The sequence below is a fragment of the Ochotona princeps genome, chromosome 15 (genome assembly GCF_030435755.1).
Source record: "Ochotona princeps isolate mOchPri1 chromosome 15, mOchPri1.hap1, whole genome shotgun sequence".
Lineage (NCBI taxonomy): Eukaryota > Metazoa > Chordata > Mammalia > Lagomorpha > Ochotonidae > Ochotona > Ochotona princeps.
The window spans coordinates 43,206,245-43,226,810 of record NC_080846.1 but is presented as its reverse complement, the minus strand read 5'-3'; the positions used below and the strand labels follow the sequence as shown (position 1 = coordinate 43,226,810).

Genomic DNA, 20,566 nt, shown 5'->3' with positions numbered 1-20,566 from the left:
GACTCGTGGATAGCCATTTTCCTATTAGCAGCAACACAATAGCTTGGTTAGCTAGTAAGAACCCAAGACTAATTTGTCTCTTTTAATTATCCAGTCATAAAATATCTATTAGTTAATTCATGTTGTACATGTTTCCGTCTAAGCCAGGTGAAAAAGTTTTTTGGCTAGTGGAAAAGAGTTGTGGGAAACAGGAAATTATTGTGATTTGTGTTATGAAAGAGGAAATCTTGGGAAGATTTCCCATAGTGTAAGAATGAAGGAAAGGCATCTGTTAGAGGCTATCTTTGAAGTTATCTTAAACTTGAAAAGAAGTTGGCCGGGCAAAGAAGAGATAAGTGTGTGTTTCGGTCAAATGGGAAAACAGGCATAGAAAGTGGAAGGAGACAATGTCATCTCTGATAGATGGTCTCTTATTTTTTTTAAATAGATTTATTTATTTTTATTGCAAAGTCAGACATACAGAAAGAAGGAGAGACAGAGAAAGATCCTCCGTCCAATGATTAACTCCCCAACTGACCACAATAGCTGGTACTGTGCCCATCCAAAGCTGGAAGCCCAGAGCTCCTCTGGGTCTCCCACGCCACTGCAGGTTCCCAAGGCTTTGGGCCATGCTCGACTGCTTTCTCAGGCCACAAGCAGGGAGCTGGATGGGAAGCAGGGCCGCCGGGATTAGAACCAGCGCCCATATGGGATCTTGGCGCGTTCAAGGCGAGGACTTTGGCTGCCAGGCCATAGTGCCAGGCCGTAGATGGTCTCTTAAATAATTATTGGAGTCCCATCAGTAGCTTGTAGTTTAATTACTAAGAGTTGGCATCCAAAGGCCAGCATTGTACATAGCAGGCTTGAGTTCCAGCTGTTCCACTTCATGTCCAGCTCCCTGCCAATGTGCCTGGGAAAGCAGTGAAGATGACCCTAGTGCTTGGGCCCTTGGCACCCACGTGAGAAACCTGGAAGATGCTCCAGGCTCCTGGTTTTGCCTGGCTGCTGTGTCCATTCGGGGGTGGACTGGCTGATGAAAGATTTTCTTTGTCTCTCCTCCTCTCTCTGTAATTCCATCTTTCAAATAAATACATAAGAAATCTTAAAAAAACAAAGCAAAACAAAACAAAAAAACTTGGCATCCAGAATTCTTGGGCAAAAACATTGATGAGTTGTTTTTCATTGCTAAGTTCAGATAAATCATTCACCACAGCACAATGTAGCAACTATTATTAACATGAGATTGATCAGTTTTTATTATGTATACTTTAAGCCATTTAGACTTTTTTTAAAATTTACTTTTATTTGAAAAGCAGAATTAAAGAGAAGGACAGATATCCACTGGTTCAAACCGCGCCCTCCTGCCACCCTCCAGATGGCTGCAATGGCTGGAATTGGTGTGATATAAAGCCAGGAGCCAGAAGCTTCTTCCGGGTTTCCCACATGAGTTCAACGGCCAAGGACCTGAACCGTCTACTGCTTTCCCAGGCCATAAGCAGGTAGCTGGGTCAGAAGTAGAGCAGTTGGGCCCAGTGCATAGCGTAGTGGCTAAATTCTTTGCATGTGCCCAGATCCCGTGGGTGCCGGTTCATATCCCAGCAGTCCCACTTCCCATCTAGCTGCCTGCTTGTGGCCTGGGGAAGCTGTCAAAGATGGCCAAAGCCTTGGGACCCTGCACCCATGTGGGAGACCCGGAAGAAACTTTTTCTATGTCCTTCTTTGTGTAAAGATGACTTTTCAATAAAAATTAAAAAAAAGAAAAGAGCAGCTGGGACAAGATGGTACTCCCACATGGGATGCTGGCGTTGAACTTGGAGAATTATCCTGCTATTATACCACCAGGCCAGCCCCAGCTTTCATACTGATTTTTGTTCTTAACTTGATAGAGGCTTTTGTGGGAGGTAAATGCAGGGTCCTTTTTACAGATGCAGCTCTTAAATGGAATGCCTCAGTTCCTTTTTTTTTTTTTTTTTAAGATTTATTTTATTACAAAGTCAGATATACAGACAGGAGGAGAGACAGAGAGGAAGATCTTCCGTCCGATGATTCACTCGCCAAGTGAGCTGCAACAGCTGGTGCGCGCCGATCCGAAGCCGGGAACCAGGAACCTCTTCCAGGTCTCCCACATGGGTGCAGGGTCCCAGAGCATTGTGCTGTCCTCAACTGCTTTCCCAGGCCACAAGCAGGGAGCTGGATGGAAAGCAGAGCTGCCGGGATTAGAACCGGCGCCCATATGAGATCCCGGGGCGTTCAAGGCGAGGACTTTAGCTGCAAGGCCATGCTGCCGGGCCCAGGAATGCCTCAGTTCTAAGTAGCATATTCCTCTCCTTGATCTCTGCATTTGATAAAGTTTTTGATTCCTTCTTTACTCCTGTTAACACTGGAACCTATTTGAGATATCACTGAATGAGACTGTAGCCGTTTGTATGTTAATTTTAGACATCATTAATTGTTTAAATTTGGTAAATCTAAAAATGCCGTGGGAATCTTATACTTATTTATATAGTGAGTTTTGTTTCCCACTGGAGGAGGGTATTCCTTACTCATACTTGGTGAGAATAAGGAAAAGTGTTTTTTTTCTTATGCAATTTCCTCTATTCCTACGAATGTAATCTTTGGTTTTGGTCTTTTTTTTGGAGAAGTCTTTTCTTTTCACTGTTGGAGACACAGTGATTTTCAACTATGAAGTATACCTTTAGCTATAACAGAGTTACTCCCATTAAGTGACAGTGTTCTCAAGTAATGTGGTATATCCAGCTTGTCTTTTTTGTTGTACAAAGAAGGATTGTACTAAGAGTGCTGTAGGCTCAGTACAGGTGCCTGCTTCTGACTGATTTGGAAAGGAATACTTAGCCAAACATTTCTTGTTTCTTACCAGAATCTTCTTTCAGTTTAATTGGCTAGGCTTCTGATGCAGTGGCAAGAGTGGTAGGAAGTATAAGGTATTTTCTCTGAACACTTGTTTATAATCGGGGTACTTTGTTCCTGGTTTAGTATCAAAGTTGTCTCCTGGTATTTGTAAATTCAAGGTTACTGGCTCCATCGCATTTGTTTTGCTTTTAGAGCTTGAGATGATTCAATGTGCATCTTGCAGAAATGCTGATCTTACGTATGCTTTATTTCAATGCAAAAGTGGGTAGTAAGTGGGGGCACAATTTATACAATTAGTGCCTCATATATAGAAAATATGAAGGTATTTAACGAGAGCAGCCAGTAAGCTTGATGGAGAAAACCTTGAAGACTGGCTTCAAGAAAAGATTTTTGGAGAGGGACAGTTGAACTGAATCTTTGACAGGTGTAAACGTGGGTTGAGGGGGTCGGGTATAATAGGTTAGACGCACCAAACTCAGACAGCTGTTGGAGTGGTGCTGAAACTGTAACCTGAGTCCACACTGCTGCACTCGGACCACAGGACCACAGGCGTTTCAGAGCTTTCTGCTTGAAAAGTTGTCATCTTTCTGTCTCGCCTTTCCCATCTCCTGGTGTAACTAGTGAGTATTTTTTTTTTAAGATTTATTTATTTTTATTGCAAAGTCAGCTATACAGAGAGGAAAATCTTCCGTCTGATGGTTCACTCCCCAAGTGACCACAATGGCCAACGCTGCGCCGATCCGAAGCCAGGAGCCAGGAACCTCCTGCAGGTCTCCCATGTGGGTGCAGAGTCCCAAGGCTGTGGGCCGTCCTCTACTGCTTTCCCAGGCCACATTCAGGGAGCTGGATGGGAAGTGGAGCTGCCGGGATTAGAACCGGTGCCCAAATGGGATCCTGGCGCGTTCAAAGTGAGGACTTCAGCTGCTAGGCCACTGTGCCAGGCCCAAGTATGGGTTCTTTGGAAAAATTTGAGTTAGTGCTTAGGATATAGCAGACATGCTTTATACTGAAAGTAGATAAAAATAATTCTTCCTTCACTTTCTTTTGCTCTTCCAATCTTATGTTCATAGATGATGTACTAAGATGTCACTGAATAGTAGAGGGAAACTCAATACTTCATTTTTTGTGACATAATTTAAATACCATAAAATTGTCCCTTTTAAGGTTTGCTTTCGAATGGTTTTAATATGCATTCCCATGTTTGCAGTCATCAGCACTATAATTCCAGAAGATTTTCATCACCCCCAAAAGAAATCCGGTACCCCATGTCAGTTATTCTCAACTTGTTCCCACAACCCCTGGCAAGCGCCGATTTTTCTGTCTGTGGATCTGCCTGTTCTGCAGATTTTACATAAATGGAATCATACACTCTGTGGCTGTTCCTGTCTGACTTGTTTGACTTAGCACAGTCTTTTTTTCTTTTCTTTTTTTTTCTTATATTTTTGACAATCTTTACATAGTTAATTAGGGTGAAAAGGTTCAAGGGTTACAGGAAAATGGGTAGGACTTATTTACATATTGTTTCCCTCATATATCTGAGGTAAAGTGGAATTTTAAGGGAGAAGCCTCACCCAGTCTCCCACCCACCCCTGGTCCCTGATGTGGGGCATGCTCCGAGGGTCTTGCTTAGGCGGTTTTGATAGTTCATCAGTTATGAATTGCTGCCAAACTTGCCACTCCAAGCACGATGAGGTCATTGAAGAATCCACTGATTGACATAGTCCATCATAGAGCCTCTGTTTACCCAGTTTTTCACTGCCAACATATGGCTGAGGTGGTTGGTTGACTTGTTCTGTCCTCTGTCTTTTCATGGTTAGGGTTCTGAGTCCAGCATTTCGATTGGGGGGATCCCCAAAGAAACTTTGTCTGAGGCCTTCCCAGACCAGATTCTTGTATGTACTAGCAAGTACGGGGCCCAGCACAGTCCATCACCCTGATCAGCTGATGGTTACAAAGGCTGGGTTGGTTCTGTTTCCAGCCCTGTCTTCCACTGGAACCAATGGGTGTTGCAGTCCAGCCTGGTTCTGCCCAGCACATACTCGGCCCTCACATAAACCAGTGGGAGTTGTAACCTAGTCGGAGCAACCCACAATAATCCACAGCAGACCTACCCCCTACCCTGGTTTGCCATTTTGTGTAGCAGACTAGCCCAGCCTGTCCCACATCCCATTCGGCTCTCATACATGTCAATGGGTATTAAAGCCTAGTTCCATCTAACCAGCTCAACTATCCAGCCCTCATGGTTGTTGTTGGGTGTTACTCTGTGTAGCCACCCCAGTCCCCCATCTTAGTTTTCGTGCCCTCCTGTGGGAGTGGTAACCCAAGAGGGAGGAGCCCACTATTTCCCTCCCAGGCCAATCCCACTCCCGGATTATGCACTCTCCAGGTGGTTCTATGGTTTAACTTGACAGAATTAGCCCCCATTGCCAGCTTCTGCCAGCTGATGCTGCGGCTAAGCCCAAACAACCCTGACCTACTCTGATTTATGCTTGAACCAGTAGAAACAATGAGCTCAACCTGGCTTTTCCCTTATCTAGTCCACATGAGGCCCACAGGTGTTGTAGCCCTGCCTAGTCTGGTCTACCCCCATCCCAGCTCACGCTCTCCAGTGGGAGTAGTTGTCCAACAAGGGAACCACCTCATATTCTCCCTGCCAGCTTCGCCCCCTCCATTCCTGGTTCTCACGTGTGCTGGTTGGACGCTGTGGTCACATCTGCCACAGGCAACCTCACCTTGATGTTCCATGTTGTGTGCTGCTTTTGTTGCGACTGAACCTGGTTCGACTCACACCCTGTTCCGGTGCTTGAATTCGCCAGTGGATGATGTGACTGAATCGGCCTGGTCTGACCCCGACTCATGCCAAATGTATGCCAGTGGGAAACTTTGCATGACTTGTTCTGGGCTGTTTCCTATCATGCTTCTTGCGCTTACCTGCAGGGTCTGTGTCCTGTCAGAGGAGTTGCTCAGGCTGCTCTATCAGAGCCTCTCCCAATGCCAGATTTCGCACATACCAGGGAGTACATGAGCCAGCCCTACTCAGTTCACCTCCTGTCCTAGCAGGGACAGTGGCTTTTCCTGACTGGCCTTCAACTAAATCTGGTTCTTGCTGTTGGATATTTCAGCCCAGCCATGGCTCGTCCATACCCACATACAGCTCACACATGGCTCAGTAGTGGCAGAGACCACATCCACCCTGGTCCTCCAGAACACCAGAAGGTGTTGGAGTCTGGCCCGGGTTGGTGCATCCAGTCCCAGTCCACACTTGTGCCAAGGGAGACTATAACCGTATCCTAATCAGAACACAGCCCCTGTTCCAGCCCACGCGCCCCTTGGTGGGAGCCTCCACCCAGCTAGGATGTCCCCTTAGCTCCCCAACCAGGCCTGTTCCCAGCCATAGATCACGTGCATGCCAGTGGTTGCTCTGACTCAGCTTGGCACAGTCCCTCACCTGTCCCGACCTCTGCCTTAGACACTGTGGCTTAGCGTCCCTGGCTCATGCAGACCAGTAGGTGCGAGAGCCTAGCTCTGCATGACCAGCACAGTCTTTTCCAAAATTCATTTATAGCATAGCACGTATCTGTGCTTCATTCTATTTTTTAGCTGCAGCTTTTTCTAAATCTGTGCTTGAAGAAATGACAGTGCTGGGGGCCAGCACCATGGTGTAGTAGGCTAAACTAACACTGGTTGTGGCATCAGCATACCATACGGATGCTGGTGCACCCCCTGACTGCTCCACTTCCAATCCAGCTCCCTGCTTCTAAATGGTAGAGTTGAAGGAAGCAAGGAAGAAGTTTTAGGAGATAGGCTGTCTGTACTTATTCCCATAAAACCAGTCATACATTGAGGCTACATTGGCTTAGAAAATTTCAAAATATCTTTCAGGTCTTATCAGTCATTATTATAAAAACAAGTTATTAGTGATCCTAAACTATATTTATCTTACTTTTTAAAGAAACATTTATGTATTTGAAAAGCAGAATTAGACAGAGAGAGAATATCTTCCATATGCTGGTTCATTCCCCAAATGGCTTCAGTAGTCAGAGCTAGGCTAGGGTGAAGCTAGGAGCCAGAAGCTTATCAGGGTCTCACATGTGAATGTAGAGACCCAAGCACTTGGGCCACCCTCTCATGCTCTACCATGTTTATTAGTAGGGAGCTGAATCAGGTGTGAAGCAGCCAGAACTCGAACAAGCACTTACCTATGTCATCATTGTAAGCTGTGGCTTACTTACCTTGCTGTGCCTCGCTACTTGCTAATATGGGATGGTGGCGCTTGTAGTCAGAGGATTAGCCAATTGAGCCATTGTGACAGTTCTCCAAAAATGGTAGTCCTAAGGTTTAAAAAAAGTAGCGATAGAGCCTGGTGATGTGGTTCTATGGCTAGATCCTTACATTTGCAGGTGCCAGGATCCCATATGGGCTCCAGTTCATGTCCAAGCTGCTCTTCTTCGCATCCAGCTCCCTGCTTGTGGTCTGGGAAAGCAGTGGAGGATGGCTCAAAGTCTTGGGACACTGCACCCATGTGGGAGACCCAGAAGAAGTTCCTGGCTCCTGGCTTTGGATTGGTTCAGCTCCGGCCGTTGCACTCACTTGGGGAGTGAATCATCGGATGGAAGATGTTCCTGTTTCTCCTCCTCTGTGTATATCTGCCTGTCCAATAAAAATAAATAAATAAATAAATAAATAAATAAATAAATCTAAAAAAAAAACCCATTGTGGTTCCACCTAACCAGTTAGATTGGCTTACATTCTGAACTCAACTAACAACACCTGCTGGCATAGATGTGGGGCGAAAGGTACCCTCCTTCACTGCTGGTCGTAGTGTAGGCTAGTAAACCATATGGAAATCAGTATGGAGAGTGCTTAGAGAATTGCAAATAAACCTGCCATAGGACCCAGCTGTCCTGGTCCTAGGAATATACCCGAAAGAAATTAAAGCCACATATGAGAAGAGGATCTGTAATCCTGTATTTGCAGCAGCATAGTCTACAATAGCAAAGACATGGTAACAATCCAGATGCCCATCCAAAGAGAAGTGGTTAAAGAAACTGTGGTACATCTACTCCATGGAATATTATTCAGCCATTAAAAAGAATGAAATTATACCATTTGCCGCTTAGAATGGTCCCAACTAGAGACTATTACACTCAGTGAAATAAGTCAATCCCCAAAAGACAAATAGCATATCGTCTCTCTAACATAAGGGAGCCATCATATAGGTTAGACTGTATAGTGATAGAGTAATGGAGACTACCATATCCAGATGTGAAGACAATGCGGCATGCATCCCTACTTCCAAACAAAAGTTGAACTCCCAATGAAAGTGTTGGATATATCTAGGCAGTGGGATGATGGACTGTCTGACATTGTCTGTACCAGCAATGTTGGAGCACAATGAAATAACAGACTGATGGAATTGTAACTCCTTATGAATAAATATACTGTTGTGACAATATAGGGAAAATCAGTCGGGGAGTAGGAATTGGGGGGAGGGGAATACCAGACTATACAGAATGGTACCATAAAATTCAAATTTAAAAATAAAAATTACCTACTTGAACGCACTACACCACAAAGCCAGTTTGTAACTAGTTATTCTTAGTTTCTCATTTATAAAATGTGTTTTAGGATTGAGTTTAGTGTGTTTGCAGTGCTGTGTGTATGTGTATTTGAAAGGCTGAATTACAGAGAGACTGGGAGAAAGGGATCTTCCATGGGCTGATTTACTCCCCAAATGACTGCATGGGCAGAGATTGGCTGGGCTTTTTCTGGGTCTGATGGAGGTGCAGGGATTTAATCATTTGAGCCATCTTCCTTTATAAACAGGCAGGTGGATTGGAAATGAAGCAGCTTAGCTGTTTCACACTGGTGCCCAGTGGGATGCTAGTGCTGCTGGCAATGCCTTTTTACTTGCTATGTCACGTTGTTTTTATTCTCACTTGACCTGTGTGGATTCTGTGAGTATCTGGGAAGAGTGCTTGATAATTGCATGTAGTCCCTGCCAGTTACGGTTTACAGACTGGCAGGGGAAGAACAATACAGTACCATCTCTGGTGCATTTAGTTGGGGCAGAAGAAATTGAGGGATGGTAGGCAGCTTTTCTTGGCAGGGAGTTAGGACTTTTTGGTTTTAGTCCTTTGTCATTGATGGAGTGATCTTAAATGCTATCTCAGAGGAGAAAGTTACCAATGAAGACAGTAGGTAGAGTAATCCTCTTCACTTGCACTGTGGTATTGAAACATGCTTGGCAATTTATTCACTGAATTGTATTTGTTTAGCACTTAACTACCATTTCCTAGGTAGGGTTCCTGTCTTTATTTTTAAAACATTACTTAGGACCCAGCACAGTGGCCTAACAGCTAAAGTCCTCGTCTTGAACACACTGGGATCCCATATGGGCATTGGTTCTGATTCCGGCCGCCCCACTTCCCTTCCAGCTCCCTGCTTGTGGCCTGGGAAAGCAGTCGAGGATGCACCCGTGTGGGAGACCTGCAGGAGGTTCCTGGTTCCTGGCTTTGAAAAATCACTTTTTGAATGGCACACTTGCAGAGAGAGGAAACAGATCTTCCATCCTCTGATTCACTCCCCAAATGGCTGCAATGGCTAGGGCTAGACTGGTCTGCAGCTAGGAGCCAGGAGCTCCTTCCTGATCTCCCAGGAGGTGCAGGGCCCTGGGACTTGGGCCGTTATCTCCCCCCCCCGCCCCCCCCCCCCCCCCCCCCGCGCGCCCCGCACAGTAACAGAGAGCTAAGAAGGAAGTAGATTAGCCAGGATGCAAATCAGCATACATATGGGATGCTGGTGCTGAAATGGGAGGCTTAAGCTGCCACAATGCTAGTCCCAGTGCCTGTGTTTAAATACAGCAGTAGTTCTTTTGTGAGCAGAGTACAATGAGTAGGAAGCTGAAGTGCTGGGGATAGGCTTCCAGAAGAACTTGAGACCCTGGAGGCAACTTGATCATAGATACTTAACCTTTCAGAAATTCCTCTTGTTCCCAAGTATCTGTTTTCCCTGAACCTCACAGAAGTATTGATGTGGTCTTGTGGGTGGATGTGGATATCAAAGCCAAGTCATCCAGCCCCATGGATAGCTCATAACCCTTAAGTGTAATGAAGAGTACTTTCCTATTGAACCTAGCAAGGTGAATGTAAATAAAGCTTTTGCAGACAGGGAATGCAAGTTTAATGAGTTAATCCTTGATACTTGGTACCGTTGAAACAGCCCCTTTGATTTTTCCTGCACTGAATTTGTCACCTAAGAAATTGTGATGTTTAAATGCATTGAGAAGAGGAAGTATGTTTTTGAAAGCCAATATTATCATCTGAGTTTCAGGATGAACACTTTGGGTAACCAATCAAGGGACTGTAAGCAGCTGCTAGACTGATTTAGAAGCCAAAGCAGAAAGGAATTACATTGGCTTGGTTTTGTTTATATCAATTTTTTTAAAAAAAGCTATTTTCTTTTGGAATATGCAAAAGGTTTGTCTTTTCCAAACTTGGCTTTGGAAGGGTGCTAACCTATGTTCTTTATTTTGCAGTGAAATTCATACAATATCGTTTTAAAAAAATATTTATTTTTATTGGAAAGGCAGATCAGGTTTACAAGGAGAGACAGAAAGATCTTCCATCTGCTGATTCACTCCCCGAGTGGCCACAACCAGCCAGAGCTGAACTTGATCCAAAGCCAGGATCCGGGTGCCTCTTCTGGGTCACCCACACAGGTGTAGGGTCCCAAGGGTTTGGGTCAGCCTCTAAGTTTTCTCAGGCTGTAAGCAGGGAAATGGATAGGAAGTACAGCAGAGACGTGAGCTGGTGGCCACATAGGATCCTGGCACTTACAAGGTGAGAATTTAGTCATTGTGCCATCACATTGGGCCCCATATGACGTCATTAAAAAATGTACACTTGGGTACAACAAACAAGAATCAAGCTTTTTTTTCCCTCCTGCTTGCTGTTTGCTATGGGAAAGAGGTTGAAGTAAGTAGAGATGTTTTATGTCCACTAGGGGGTAGTGTGGACTGTGATAATTAAAATTATGCTGCTGTGTTAAGCCCTTATTCATCATGCAGTTGGTTTGTTTGAATTCATTTTTATCTATTCATTTTTAAAAAATTTTATTTTTACAGGAAAGTCAGATATACAGAGGAGAAGAGACAGAGAGGAAGATCTGCTGACTGCTGATTCACTCCCCAAGTGGCCGCAACTGCCAAAGCAGAGCTGCGCTGATCCAGAGCTAGAAGCCTGGATCCTCTTCCGGCTTTCCCATGCGAGTGCAGGGTCCCAAGGCTTTGGGCTGTCCTTGACTGATATCCCCAGGCCACAAGCAGGGAGCTGGATGGGAAGCAGGGCGGCCGGGATTAGAACCAGCGCCCTGATGGAATCCTGGTGTGTGCAAGGCAAGGACTTTAGCCACTAGGCTATTGGCTGGGCCCAAGATTTTTTTTTTAGGGGAAAACAGTAATTCTTTAAGCTTTTTTTTAACAAAAAAATTAGAGTAAATGAAGTTATATTGTGACCTGTCAGTATTATGCTATGATTGTGGTTTCACTGTCAGATGGTAGCTGCTACTCCCATACTGATCATTGAAATATGGCTAGTCTGAATTCTTGTGTTGCAGGTGTAAATTGCCTACTAGACATTGAAAATTCAGGGTTTTTTTTAAAGGATGTAAAGTAGATCCATAATAACATATTGATTACATGTTGAACACTACTTTGAATCTTTTGGATTTAAAGAAATATAAAATTTCTAATTTCAAATTAAAAATGAAGAAGTGTCGAAGTTTTAAAAGGAGACCAGAGGTTGGGATAGAGTAAGCATCATTGAAATCAAAATTTTATAAGACTGTAATAATAAAATTGGTGGTTACTGAGTTATCATAAGCTCTTGCTGAGATAAAGACTACAGTTAGCATTATTAGTCATACATTTGTGTTTTAAAAAATATTCTAGAAGGGGAAAACCTAGACATGGTACATTGGATTAATAACATATACCAGCTTTTCTTACGAATCATCACCTTTTTTCTGAAAACAATTGAACAACGAAGATGTTCGCTAGAGATAATGTACTCATCACACTATAGAATATATAGGACTTTCCATTACTTATTAAATTGTGAGTACAAATTAAACAGATATTGGTAAGTTTTTGTGGCATGTAATGTTACTTCCTTCTGTTGTACCTTCCTTGGGGCTTGATTTGATGCTATTGATATGCTTTTGGTAGTTGAATTCCTGAACTTAGTCTACAGAACTGCCTGTACACATGGCCCCGAGCTTCGCTCTCCTTGTGCCTCTATCTTTGATTTGCCGGTTTTTAAGGATTTATTTATTCATTTTTTAATTGCAGAGTCAGATATACAGAGAGGCGAGACAGAAAGATCTGATCTTCATGCTCTAGTTCACTTCCCAAGTGGCCACAATGGCTAGAGCTGAGGCAATCAAAGCCAGGAGCCAGGAGCTTCTTCCAGGTCCCCCGTGCAGGTGCAGGGTCCCAAGGCTTTGGGTAGTCCTCCACTTCTTTCCCAGGCTACAAGCAGGGAGCTGGATGGGAAGCAGGGCCACCGGGACACGAACCGGCACCCATATGGGATCCTGGTAGGTGGAAGGCAAAGATTTAGCCATTAGGCTACTGTGCCGGGCCTATATCTTCATTTTTTTTTTTTTAAATGTTACTTTATTGGGAAGACAGAGATGAGGAAAGACAGACAGATCTTCCATCCTCTGATTGACTCACCGTTAGGCCACCCTCGCAGTACCGGTCTGAAGCTAGGGTCCAGCATAGGTGCAGGGACCCAAGGTCCTGGGCCATCCTTCACTGCTTTTCCCAGGTCATGAAGCAGGGAGTTGGGTGGAAGTGGAGTATCCAGGACATATATCAGCGCCCATTTGAGATGTTGGCACTGCTGGCCAAGACTTAGTGTGCTATACCACTGCAACTACAATATCATTTATAAACAGCTTTGCGAGAGATTGATTCATTTTTACTGTAGGTTTTGTGGTTCACAGCAAAGGATTGTTATTTTTTGCTTGTAAAGTCAAAAATGTCAAGTTTTTTTCTTAAATGGGGTACTTACGGGTTTACTGTGTTAATCTGATTTCCGTGATCCCTGTTGTGCTACTTGAGGGTGACTTGACTACAAATGCTCTGGTGCCACAACAGTTGATCTGACCATCAAAGTGGCTGCTGAGTGTCTGAGGTTGAGTACAGTAGTGTGCACAGGGCAGTTAAACTGGACAAAGGGGTGGTTCAGGTCCTGGGGGGGAATGGAAAAGGATGTGAGAAATTTAATCATGCTATTCAGAGCAGTGCGAGCAATCTAAAACACAGCAGCTGTGGTTTTTTTCCCCCGTATTTTCCAGGTAAAGTAATCAGGTGATCATTAGAGTGACTGACAGTGGTAAAGTGAAACTGGGTAAGCTGAGGCCACGGCAGCTCTGAGACAAAGTAAGGAAGCTGTGACACAAAGCAGTGGTAAACTATTTAGAAACAATGAAGCATATCAACCAGTAGGAATTTTACTTTTTATTCTTGACTTGAGAAAAAAAGAGCATGCCATGCCTTGCCGTCTTTGGACCAAAAAATGAAAGTAGGAGGTATTTCACATTGAACCATGTGTTAAACTACTGTAGAAAGGAGGATTTTCTATCCTGTTCAGTTTTTCCCTTATTTGGGAAAAAGTTGACACCCGAGGCTAGCATCTGAATCTTGTTCCATGTGGCTTGGATTTTATTCTTTTCCCACCCATAATACATGCCCTGAGCTCGCTTGGGAAATCAGCAGTGAAGTCCAGTCATTATACATTTGTCTAATGTGTCGGATCCACTGGAACTTGAGTGCATGGGAAAATTGTTTCTATGTTTTCTAGACAGAAATAAATTTATCCTAGAATGTTTCCATCAAATTTTGTGATTGAGCAGATCACACAATGTGGTTGATGTCTGATTTGAGGATGAACTGAAGATGAGAAAAATGCCGTATCTGCCTTTGCTAATGTGTACTGGAGATGGTTTTGGAAGCTGTTTGGGGATATGCTCTTGGAGGCCCTTCTAGCAGCTTTTTACAGATTTCAGTAGCTGCTGCTACCTTGCTTAACTAAGGTGGCCTCTGGCTCTCTGGTTTTCCTTTCTCCATCTCCATGGCTTTCTAAAAATAGGAAAACAAAAGGATAGGGGTGAGGGAAGACCAAACTGTTTTGCTATTTAGCTCTTTTCTAATTATACTCTATCTGTGCTTTTTCCTAAAAATGAAGAACTACTTTTGTTTTGATTGCACCATATTTAATTACCTCTTGAACTTTTTCATGTTCTTTATTCTGAATCTAGAGAGCATTTTACTGAAAGGGACTCGCAGTGTTTCAGCCTCTAATTTTCCCTTGCCATAATGAAAACAAAGTAAGAAAGTCTTCACTGCCAAATGCATTACTTTTAGATGTTCATGGCCTTAACAAATTTGGAGGAAGGATTTAATTTGGATCTAAATTTTATAATTTTCTGTACATGACTTTTGAAATAAGATGTTTTCAAGTGTACCTTAGGTTATAGAAAGACATAAGATTATATACTTTTTCTTGGGCAGTTTCATAGTTTTTCATTCCTAGAAACTTAAATGTAGCAGGAAGAACTTTTACTGTGCCTGTCTGTTAAAAATGTTTATAATGTGTTAAATCATTTTACGTATTTCTAGTTTATTAAATATTAAATTTTTTCCACTTTAGTAATAGTTGAAGATAGACTTTCCCCAACACAAGAATGCATCCTTTTGTGTTTCTTTCATGCTGCTTTTTTTTATATACATTCTGCTTTTTTTTTTTTTTTTAAATCACACCCCTTGTTCCAGGAACTTAGAGAGTGGTGTATTAAAGGAGCAAGATCAGTTATTATTATTATTATTTTTTTAAGACTTACTTGTTTTTCTTGGAAAAGCGGATATACAGCCAAGAGGAGAGACAGAGAGGAAGAAGATCTTCCGTCCGATGGTTCACTCCCCAAGCAGCCAAAACGGCTGGAGCTGAGCCAATCCAAAGCCAGGAGCCAGGAGTCTCTTCTGGGTCTCCCATATGGGCGCAGGGTCTGAAGGCTTTGGGCCTGCTTTCCCAGGCCACAAGCAGGGAGCTGGATGGGAAGCAGGGCCACTGGGATTAGAACTGGAACCCATATGGGATCCCAGCGCATGCAAGGTGAGGACTTTAACCACTACACTATCATGCCAGGCCCTATACATTCTGCTTTGAAAAGAATCTCACTTATTTTTTAAAAGATTATATTTTTTTTAGTTGGATATGCAGAAAGTAGAGATGCAGGGGATGATTTTTTAAAAAGATTATTTGTTTTTATTGCAAAGTCAGATATACAGAGGAGGAGAGACAGAGAGGAAGATCTTCCATCCGATGATTCACTCCCCAAGTGACTGCAATGGCTGGTGCTGCGTTGATCCAAAGCCAGGAGCTCTTCCGGTTCTCCCATGCAGGTGCAGGGTCCCAAGGCTTTGGGCTGTCCTCGACTGCTTTCCCAGGCCACAAGCAGGGAGCTGGATGGGAAGCAGGGCAGCCAGGATTAGAACTGACACCCATATGGGATCCTGGCATATCCAAGGTGAGGACTTTGGCTCCTAGGCCACTGCACCAGGCTCGTAGAGGAAGATCTTTTGTCTAATTGTTCACTACCCAAGTGGCTGCGATGGCCAGAGCTGAGCTGAGCTGAAGCCAGGAGCCAAGAGCTTCTTCCAGGTCTCCTACATGGGTGCAGGGTCCCAAGGCTTTGGGCCATCCTCAACTGCTGTCCCAGACCACAAGCAGGGAACTAGATGGGAAATAGGGCAGCCGGGATTAGAACTGGCACCTATATGGGAATCCCTGGGCGTGTGCAAGTTGAGGACTTTAGCCACTAGGCTACTGCGCCAGGCCCAAGAAATCTCACTTTAAGATAGTGAAGATGACAACAATCAGTTCGCGTGGAAGACAGGGCTGGAAACAGAACTGACCCAGCAAATGCAACCACCAGCATGTGCATAAACTGGGGCGACGGACTGTGCCGGACCCTGTACTGGCAAGCACACACAAGAATTAGGACTGGGATCACCTCAGACGAAGTTTCTCTGGGTATCCCTCCAACTGAACTGCTGATCTCAGAACCCCAACTCTGAAGAGACTATGTCAGCCAGTGGGTTCTGAATAGGTTTCATGGCAATTGGAGCGGTGAGATAGGCAGCAATTCAAAACTGTTGAACCATCAAAACTGCTTGAGCAGGACCCCCAGAGCATGCGCCACATCCGGGACCTGGGATGGGTGGGAGGCTGGGTGGGGCTTCTTGCTTTGTTTCTCCTCTTACCCCAGATTCAGGGGGGAAAAATACTGATATTAGTGTGGAAACAATGGTTTTACCCACTTTCCTGTAACCCTTGACCCTTTGTACCTTAATGAACTATGTAAATATTACCAAAATAAAAGAATTTTAAAAAAAGAGAGAGAGAGAAAGGACATGGCACAATGATCGAGAGCTCATCAAGAAGTGACTGTAGTAAATGTGTGTGTTCCAGTGCCAGGATGCCTGGCTGTTTGAAACAATTCTTGGTGGATCTAAAGGGAGACATAGAATGCAACAGAGTAAAATGGGGAATGTAAGCACGCCACTTCCACAGGTGGGCAGATTAACTAGACACAGCTGTGCTCAGTCTGTGAACTGAATGAGGCTAATTGATATCTGCACATGGTTTATCTGATATTGCACTTTGTACATTCTTTTAATCAGTTCATGAAACCTACTCTAGGATAGACTATACGCTGGACTGTAAAGCAAGTCGCAGCAACTTCAATAAAATTGAAATTGTACCATTTATCTTTTCTGACCTCCGGAGAATGAAGCTGGAAATGAACATCTCCGGAAAATATACAGATGCATCATATATTCATAATTTGTCAAGTACTTATTGTACTTGACAGTACTGTACTGTCAGGAACTGTTCCAGATGATAAAGATAGGTCAGAAGTGAAGCAGACAAATTAGGAGCCTTTCATTCTGAGGAAAATAATGCACAATTAATAGTGCTGTGGGGGTAAAGTAGGGGAGTGTGTGGGATAGGGTGAGATGAGATTGCATCTTCAGTTAGAAAAACTGCAGTGAGAAAATGTGAAGAAGAGCCAGTACAAAGCCTTAGAAGTTTGGGAGTATGACTGTCAGATTGAGGAACTTTGATGGAACTACATGGGCAGAACAAAGGGGGAATGAGGTTAGCGTATCTGAAGATCAGTCATAGAGCTAGTCAGAGTGGGGTATACAGTGCCCCCTTTGGAGAGCCATGTGTAGGGTGTTTAGCTTTTAAAAATGACTCTGGAATGTCAACCCAGTAAGTAGTGGGTAACAAGGCCAGAAGCTGGGAGGACAAGTTTGGAGGCTGTTGGAGAACATCAGGTGAGATTTATAGTGTTAACAGTAGAACGGCAGGAAGGAGTCCAATGATAGAAAACACTAACTATTTTCAGAATAGAATTTGATCAGATTAGGGATGGAGCATCTGGACGAAAATGTGGGATCAATTGAATGGTGCAGAAATACTGTGGGAGAAAAGCGCAGTGGTGGTCAGGAAGGTAAGAGGTTTAGTTTTGGTCATGTTAAGTTTGGGATGGCTTATTAATTAATGTAAGTTTTGTAAGCAGGAAGTTATGAACAAAAAAAATGAGGGGAGAGGTTTGTGTTTGGCATGAATTGTAGGAGGCTGAAGCATTGAATATTTTCAGAATTTATATTGATTGTGTTGCTCTATGTGTAGCACTGTATAAGAGGCCCTGGGACAGGTCCCTGTTGCACTTCATTTGAGTATTGGGGAGTTAGGGAGGAACTGACGGGGGAGACTAAAGGAAGTTGTTGCTGGACAAGTAAGAAAAAAGGTAGGAGAGTAATGATAGGATGGATGGAATCTTGTCAGCAGGAAGGCAGAACAGCTAAATAAGATGTTTCATTTAGAATTAAGCATTGGTCATGTGATTTAATTGTTTGGGTGTCATTGGTGATGTTACTAAACAGGCTTTTGGCTACCACCTGATTGGAGAGGAATAGTTGTGAAGCAGCTGGGCAGTAAATGGTGGGGTGAGGAGTGGGTTAAGGTTATTTTCACTTCCTGTGGGGGAGAAGTAACAGAAGTTGACATGATTTGGAAAAAAGCCAAATAAAGAGGGGACAATTAACAGGGAAGGAGATGAGCTGTTGGAGCAGTGTCCCTGAGTAAGTGTAGAGGAGAGTGGCCTTTGCCAAGAATACTGCACGTTAACTGTCTTAACAGGAGCAGTGTGTGTGGGTGCACGTGCAGCCGAGTGTGCAGATGCTGCTGTCGGGACTTGGAAAGGGAAAACTGAGGTTGAGGATAGAGATGATGGAAGTCTGAGAGAGGAGAAGGAATGTTAAGGGAGAGAAAGGAAGCAGTGAAGAAGCAGAACTAATGAGTGGTTAAGATAGCTGGGGACATGAAGTAAGTAACATTAGCCTGTGAAGTTAATTACCAGTTTTAGAAACCGGTCACCATCTTATATCACTCTATCATTTATTGGATACTTAGGCTTGTTCTTATTCCTTTCCTTTATTCCCTTACATTTTCCATGAGAGATTTTCAGTGTCTTTATAAACTAATTTTTGCCTTTAAAATGGTCTTGTTTTGGTGTAATTTGCAAGAGCAAGTTGACTTTTGTGTAGTAATCTGATTTTTTTTTTAAACATTATCTGTTTCATTACTTTGTCAGCATATTTGTAGGCATTAGTAACTGGAATATGTGCCAGGTAATCAATATTTTGCAATTGTATTCAGCTTGTAATTGTTTACATGATTTTCCTTTGAATGAATTTTGTACTTCATAAGCTGATTAAAACGTTTTGGGAGAGTGGAGTGGATCTTTTATGTCTAATTTCAAGAGGTGAATTTCATAATTTTAATTTTGGTTTGGTTAGGTGACATTTGTTCCACAAATGTGTTTGCTTTTCTGTTGCAGGAGACCCAGCGTTTGCTGGCAGAACCAGTTCCTGGCATTAAAGCAGAACCAGATGAGAGCAACGCCCGCTATTTTCATGTGGTCATTGCCGGCCCCCAGGATTCCCCTTTTGAGGGAGGGACTTTTAAACTTGAACTATTCCTTCCAGAAGAATACCCAATGGCAGCCCCTAAAGTACGTTTCATGACCAAAATTTATCATCCTAATGTAGACAAGTTGGGAAGAATATGTTTAGATATTTTGAAAGGTAAGTGTTATCTTTATCATCATTAACTATTAAAATTTTTCCTTTTTGTTATCCTAAGCATTTCATACTTGGAACGCAAACATAACCTTGCTGGGTAAAAGACCACGAGTCTGTGGGAGGGGAATGCAGCAGTTCTGGGCTCGTGTTTTCATCATCTCCTCCTGGGCCTGTTGCCTTCGTAGATAAGTGGTCCCCAGCACTGCAGATCCGCACAGTTCTGCTATCGATCCAGGCTTTGTTAAGTGCTCCCAACCCAGATGATCCGTTAGCAAATGATGTAGCGGAGCAGTGGAAGACCAATGAAGCCCAAGCCATAGAAACAGGTATTTAAACTTCATTCTCCTTCACACCGCTTCTACTCTTAAAAACTAATCTGTCCTATTATTCTTAAAAGACCTGGCAAGAAAAAGAAAAAATAAATAAGTTACGTTGTGCTAACTACAGTATGTAAACAATCTTACAATATATAATAATATGTTACAGCCTTCTATAGGACCCTCAAACTTAAGGAAATATATAATTGGGACATCTTGGATCCTTCCAGCTATTTTGGATTTAACCTGCTGAGTGTCTCACATTCGTTTAGCAGTATGTAGAGATACTGAAAACGATCCAACAATTGAGCTACTTTGTACTCCATCTGGATTAGAGTTCCTGGCAGTTTGGAATCCACAAGGTTCTTCCTGCTGAAGATTTCAACAAAGTTGATGGAGATAGTTGTGGATCCAGAAATAAGGGGACAGCTCTTTTCAACCTGCTGTTTTATACAACTTCGGAGTTTGATTGTAGTGTTTGATGATTAAGCATGTAGGAAATCATTCACTCTTGATTCAATTTATAGAAAATAACACACATTTATGGCATTTGATTTACTGTCTGTGGAGTTGGGGAGTGACAGATTGAAGTAAGTAAAATAACAATTGCATGTTTGTTTTTGTCTGCAGCTAGAGCATGGACTAGGCTATATGCCATGAATAATATTTAAATCGATCCGATCATCAAGTATGCATCACTTCTCCTGTTCTGCCAAGACTTCTTCCTTTTTGTTTGCATTTAATGGACACAGTCTTAGAAACATTACAGAATAAAAGCCCAGACATCTTCAGTCCTTGGTGATTAAATGCACATTAGCAAATCTATGTCTTGTCCTAATTCACTGTTGTAAAGCATGAGCAGAGGCTAGAAGTATCATCTGGATTGTTGTGGAAACGTTGAAAAGCAGTGGCCTGGCTGCTTTGACTCATTTCCCTCATCATGGTTTAGGTATAAAGCACTGTGAATGAAGGTAGTTGTCAAGGTTAGCTGCAGGGGTGTGGGTGTTTTTCTTACTCTTTATTTTATTTTTTTGAGGGGGAGAGGTAAGTTTTCATTTTACGGGTTACTTCCCCCCGTCCTTCTTAATGGTGATCTAATTGCATTGGTTAAAAGCAGCTAACCATTTTTTTTAGAATATGCTCTCTAGCCAAGTCTAACTATTTAGACTGTAGATGG

The 20,566-nt window shown here is 43.2% G+C and overlaps 1 protein-coding gene across 1 annotated transcript in view; it reads left to right on the top strand.

Moving 5' to 3' along the window:
* The window catches only part of UBE2N (ubiquitin conjugating enzyme E2 N), a 29,198-nt gene extending 8,984 nt beyond the window's left edge, over positions 1-20,214 (top strand). The window contains exons 2-4 of the mRNA XM_004583101.3: positions 18,829-19,075; positions 19,258-19,398; positions 20,020-20,214. Coding sequence (XP_004583158.1) covers positions 18,829-19,075; positions 19,258-19,398; positions 20,020-20,060 — 429 coding nt within the window. The 3' untranslated portion in view covers positions 20,061-20,214. The remainder of the gene's footprint in view (positions 1-18,828; positions 19,076-19,257; positions 19,399-20,019) is intronic.
* The last annotated feature ends 352 nt before the right edge of the window (positions 20,215-20,566 follow it).